General features: G+C 34.7%; 2 protein-coding genes across 3 annotated transcripts in view; both read right to left on the reverse strand.

Moving 5' to 3' along the window:
• The window catches only part of LOC112904225 (beta-1,3-glucan-binding protein-like), a 4,026-nt gene extending 3,036 nt beyond the window's left edge, over positions 1–990 (reverse strand). The window contains exons 1-2 of the mRNA XM_025973749.1: positions 913–990; positions 526–721 (exon numbers count right to left, since the gene is read on the reverse strand). Coding sequence (XP_025829534.1) covers positions 526–721; positions 913–923 — 207 coding nt within the window. The 5' untranslated portion in view covers positions 924–990. The remainder of the gene's footprint in view (positions 1–525; positions 722–912) is intronic.
• The window catches only part of LOC108737389 (band 7 protein AGAP004871), a 138,266-nt gene that overhangs the window by 76,513 nt on the left and 55,475 nt on the right, over positions 1–6,278 (reverse strand). The gene's annotated exons all lie outside the window — the stretch shown is intronic.

Genomic DNA, 6,278 nt, shown 5'->3' on the forward strand with positions numbered 1-6,278 from the left:
TCATCATCATCATCATAAGGTCATCAGTCCTAAGACTGGTTGGACACGTACCGCCACTCTTTCCTATCCTGAGCTCAACTTCGCATTTCCCTAAAACTAGAACAGCCCACATCCTTAACTATTTGCGAACAGTAATCCAATCTAGGTCTACCTCTACCACTCTTAACTCCTGTTTCTGCCTCTAATATATCTCTGACTAGACCTTCATGCCTGAGAAGGTGTCCTACCAACCTATCTCCTATTTTTTATTGACTTCCATAGAGTCCTCTGTTCTCCTATTCTTTCCAATAGCTCTTCATTTCTAACCTTTTCTACCCACGCTTACCTCATCATCCGCCTATAACACCACATTTCGAATGCGAAACATACACTAGAGACGAGAGTACTAAATATTAAATTAAGAAATGTTGTCCCAATATCTCAGACTGAGAATAACGAAATTCAATATCCGCGAATTCTTTTACTATTTTAACAAAAGTACTTACTTCTTTGACTGAGTTAAATAAATTTTATTCCTCTACTTACACCACCTCCTGCTAATGTGATTTCATGTTCCCAGGTAGAGAAGTCAAAACTGTCGAACTCATCTTGGAACACAAGTTGACCAGAACAAACCTGCGATGGTGCTTTTGATCCCCCAACAGTTGTAATGGATGGATTGCATTGAGAATAAGCGGTACTCGCAATTGCGAGAAGAAAATACACAAACCTAAGCATGTTGCTGCAAAGTCAAAACAAAATAAGCATTTTCCGAAATCAAGAGTATTCCAAACAAATAAATTTCATTTTGCATTAAAAATTGAATTAAAAACAGTTTCTATTGATCTCATAATTTTTTCGTTTTAGTAAAAATAAGCACAAATTAGCAATATTAATTGGTATTGACAAAAAGATAATGAATAGCACACATACCTGTAGCTCATATGGCGTTCAACTTGGTCGTTGAATGAAACTCACTTACAATTCTTGGGTCTTTTATAATTACCAGGTTTTAGATTGTAACAAAAGGCTATCATAAAAAACCGGACAAGTGGAAACCAATTGATTTTAACTTATCAACAATTTACAAGAGCGTTATTGATAATCGCTATCATTTTTGCACGTATGTCCATTAGATACATTTGACACTCATGTAGAATAGTTTTGTTCTAAACATTTATATTTCACAATGCATAAAATGTTCTCGAAATACAAAATCCAAATAATGAAACGGATTGTGGAATTCCTAGTGTGAAAGTATATACAGCCGAATCCATTACCCAGAGAGTCGTTTGACGAGAATTTGAGAATGAACATCACGACGCGTTCTTTCCCGATTTTCGTCAGTAAATTCGTATAGAAGGCGCCTATGGTTATTAAATTTGGTCCGAAAATATTTACACCCAGAAAGTCGTGTAACGCGGCCGAAGTCACTTACACAAACTCAAATAATTTACTCAGTTTACATAAACATTTTTACAAATGGTAATGTAAAACTATGAAAATCTTTATATTAATCCAACACATGTTGATTTTATTTTGGGAGGTTTGCCTGCGATACCCACAAATCATCAAGACACGGTCATTTCTTAATGCTGAAATCGATTACTGTGGATCTTTGCAAAGTTGATAAACAACAAATTAAAGGTTTACGAGAATTAATTTTGTGACCAAACTGTCCACATAGAAATTGTCAACGATTTAACAGATCATGATATTACTATTATAGAACAAATTTCGCTGATGCTCACCGCAAGGAGAAGGGATTACACCATCAAAAGACACACAAACGGAAAGAAACAATTTTATTTCTCCGAATCTTTCAACAATTAGTGCTAGAAGTCGAATATGTTCTTAATTCTCGACCATTGATTATACTTTCCTATAACTCCAAGGAACCCACAGCAGTATGCTCTACACATTGTTAAATGGGTGACTCACTAATGGGCTTACAAGAAGTAATACCAGAAGTAAATTACCCTAATTAAGCACGAATTTTGGGTTCACCTACAGAAACTGTGACTATATGACGCCATACTCTGGCAGACGACATACCAGTGTTTTAATCAGAAAAAGACTTTGTAACAAAATAAGTGTTAGAAACAACAAGAAACGATCACCCCAGTACAGGGTAGTGCGTGGACGTGGTGAAACTATTTGGTTTTCATATTCTACATGAACTTTTTATTATTATAATTTGTTTGCTTTATTTCGATTAAACGCTTATGCTTTTTAATTTGTATACCGAATCAGCAGTTTTATCTCATATTATATGTAAGTATTACACAGAATTCCATGATAAATTCCCTTGTTAAAATCATTAATAAGATGATCACGTTAGAAAGGGAAATTTTAAAAGTCATATTCATTATATAACAGATGCATGACGTGCCCATCTTTGTATGTGTAAACGAATACACTTTCGACGAAAATTTAACGTCATCTTGTCGTCCAGGTGTTCGAAAATTCTAATCACTTGAAATTAAATTTGAGATAAAGACCAACTGTCTAAGAAATAAAAAATTTTTAATCGAAATCTGCATTTTTTTTGTGTAAACAATGGTCTACGTGATCTTTGTATGTTGCGCAAATGATTCGAAAAAGCTGCCTCACAATTGGCTCTAGAGAACATATTCACGACTTTGTGGCTTTATTTTTCTTTAAAAAACCGCGTCGGTTTAGCGTCTACCTCGCATGGATTTCGTATGTGAAATTATGCGCATTAGTGCTACAAAAACATACCTAAATCTAAATGTTTAGACAAGATCAGACAGGACCGCAGGGAAGTTAAAGCTATTTACAATATTTCTATGTTTAAAAAAATATTTTTTTCTAATTTCTTTTTTCTTCTTAATATTAAACACCTTTTGAAGCTTGGTTTGACTGGGTTATGCTATTCTAATTTGAAATTTTCTAATTTCTCGACTGAAACCGCCAAAAATCGCGAACCAGTTAGCAACACGATGCTCAACGCAGTATGTAAAAGTGAACAGGCTGGAGAGGTAACGCATCTTGTTGATTGTCTCATTTCTTACTGTACCATTTTATTTATGCACTAGTACTGAATTGAGAACCAAACGCAGGAGTATCCTATTATATACGTGCAATTATAATCAAAGTATGGTAATATCTTTTGTAAGACACGACGTGGTATATTGAAAAATTCATACAAATGCTTTCAACAGCCATCTTTTGGTGATCATAAAGTCGTCAGTCCTAAGATTGGTTGAACACTCACTCCCACTCTTTTCTGTCCTTAGCTAACCTTCGCATTCCCTTAAAACTATAACAACCCACATCCTTAACTATTTGCGAACAGTAATCTATTCTAGGTCTGATTCTATCCCTCCTAACCTCCGTTTCTGCCTCTGATATGTCTCCGACTAGACTTTCATGCCTGAGAAGGTGTCCTACCAACTTATTTCGCCTATTTTTTATTAACTTCCATAGAGTCCTCTGTTCTCCTATTATTTCTAATACCTCTTCATTTCTAACCTTTTCTACCCACAGTATCCTCATCATTCTCCTTTAACACCACATTTCAAACGCTTCTAACCTTTTCTTTTCCGCCGCGCCCCCCGTCCATGTTTCGCACCCATACAGCGCCGGGCTCCAAACATACACTTTTAACAATCTTTTTCGAATTTCTAAATTAACCATTCGAGAACATAAAAGTGACTTCTTTTTAATGAAGGCGACTCAACCCTGTGCTATCCTTTGTATTATATCCCTACTACTCCTTCCGTCTTGACTTATCTGACTACCTAAAATCAGCCACTTCTTCTAATTTTTCATCTCCTATATTTATATTCTGTATTTACCTACTTATTCTTCCCTTGCATACCTGTGCTTTTGTTTTACTTTTATTTATTTGCATACAATACTGTTTCGTCAATGCCGGTTCCATTTTATTTAAAGCTATCTCTAACTCCTCCTTGCTAGATGCTAATACTGGTATATCATCTTTTGGTATAAATAAATAAACAATGAAGTGGTATAAGTCTAGTAAATGCAATTTAAAGCTTCGACATGAGTTATGCTTGACTCGAAAAAATTTTGGTTCGGTTGGTTTTTGACAATTTTCAGTGAAAAGGATACTTTCAGATTAATGTGGTTGAGAAAATTCACTAAATTATGCACTTTCACTCGTGTGGCATAGAAAGGAAAAAAGAGAATAAAGAAATGTATAATTTATACGTTCTATAAACAATTTACGTTGCCTGTATAGGTACATGTAAGTAAAATTATTTACAATAAATCACACCTCTTGTTTCGGTGTTGGTGTTTCAAAATAAACACATCAACACCGTGAGCTATGTTTTAATTAAAACAAGTACAGAAAAAATACAAGTTGCAAAAAATGGTCACTGAAATGTTCAAGTTACGAGTTCTTGGTACAAAGGTTGAAATACTTGTCCTCTCGTTTTCATGAATTGGTACAATTAATATTTAAAAATAGAGGGGTAGGTACGCCCTTCGACAAACAGAGATGGTAACGCCCATTCGGTTCTGAAAAATATTGAATTTGAATTAGAAGATGCCGACACAGCGGGTGATTGCAAAAGTTTGTGAAAGTAGGTAATTGTACATTTGCGAACCATCCCTGTTTGTTGATGTCCAGTTCAAAGAAATTCCCAGGCGTGCCTATGAATAAATATCTTCAAAGTGATAATAAAAATTTGTACAAACTAACAACTATCGTAAACTAATATAAATATAAAACTTAACTTACAGCACGTCTTCTAAATATTACAAAAATATATACAATGACTATACACAATTATTATATACAATTAACAAGGACCGAACACCTCTGATAAAACGTTCGTCTTGTATAGTTTCGGCGTTTGATAAATGTTCTTTGTTCTTTCAACGAATACAAGTGTAATAAATGATAAGAAACCACTTTTTAAGTTTTCCGTTTTGAAGTATAAAATTTCAACGATATATTTTTTGAAGTATTCCACGTGCGTTTAAACAAAAAAATTAATCTCTAAAACAAAATTATACAGAATGCCAGCTAGCAACGTTCACCTATTTTAAATCGTATTTTTACGAAATCTGATAAACTAATCAATTAATTTCGTTGATAATATAGAAATTGTATTCACGTTCAACGAGACCTTAGGTTAACTAGTAATTAGTGCCCTTATTTGTGAAAACTGTATAAATCAACAAAACACAACAAATTTTACATAAAATGTTTAAAAGCCTAAAATAATAAAAATGCCCAAGGTACAGTCCTGACGCTCGAAGCTGGCGGAAATTTTAAAATGGTGTGGATGCGCGGTGGCAAAAGTAGGTAGTTTTAGGTATAACAATTACAACCCTCTTCCTTCAGTATCCTTATCAGGGGCGTAGATTAAATATTTAAAAGGAGGTATCAATTTACAAAATTAAATTAAAAAACTAACTTTTTCGGTTGGTTTTCTTGTTGTAGATATTTAAAGTGTTAGAATAGTAAACTTCTTGTTCGCATCTATAATATTTTTTTACTATACTCTTATATATTCTTATTACTTTTATACATATCTATTTGAATAAAACCTGTTTACCTTTTCAATACTGGTGTTTGGTATGTATATAATGATTATGAGCAAGTGAGACCAAAATTGTTTATAAATGGTATTGTTGATATTGGGCAGACCGACAGCGAAAGAAATGTAAACCTAGGAATAAGCAGTAAGACGTTGAAAATAAAAGGGTAAAGACTGGCTTCTGAACAGTCGAGAGCGACTATATTATGTGAATATTAATTGAGAGCAAAACGCATGCGTGTCACCCCTTTGAGTGCACTGTTGCCCGGCAAGGTCCGTGGTTCCTTCGAGTGGGGTTACTCGTAGTTCAAGGGGTGCTACGGGCTACTCGAATGACGTGATTGGGTTCGAGAGGGTAGCCTCATAGGTAGGTGCCCCCGAACTGGTCACTGGGATGCTAACATCTACGGATGGTTGGGTGTCCAGGGAAGCCTTTACTTATTTTAGGTTGACACTAGCTAGTCGTCGAAGAAAAGTAGACAAATGGTAATTCACATATCTTGAATATGAGTTGGTTATAACGACAGATCCTGTGGGAGCTAGGGGGAAGAAATCCCCCGGGTGAGTAATTGAAACAATCATTATTAATTGCGAACGGAACAGTAACTGTTTATGTTTTTTTTGATATCTGCGATTTTCCTGTCGAGTCTATAAATCATTTGCCGCTGCTGAGTGACCGCTTCGTGATGACCCATGCAGATTGTTATTGATATGAAGAAGTATCTTCAGGTAACATCTTCAATTAATTATTAAAGTTTTACA

Source organism: Agrilus planipennis, unplaced genomic scaffold (assembly GCF_000699045.2).
Source record: "Agrilus planipennis isolate EAB-ADULT unplaced genomic scaffold, Apla_2.0 scaffold159, whole genome shotgun sequence".
Lineage (NCBI taxonomy): Eukaryota > Metazoa > Arthropoda > Insecta > Coleoptera > Buprestidae > Agrilus > Agrilus planipennis.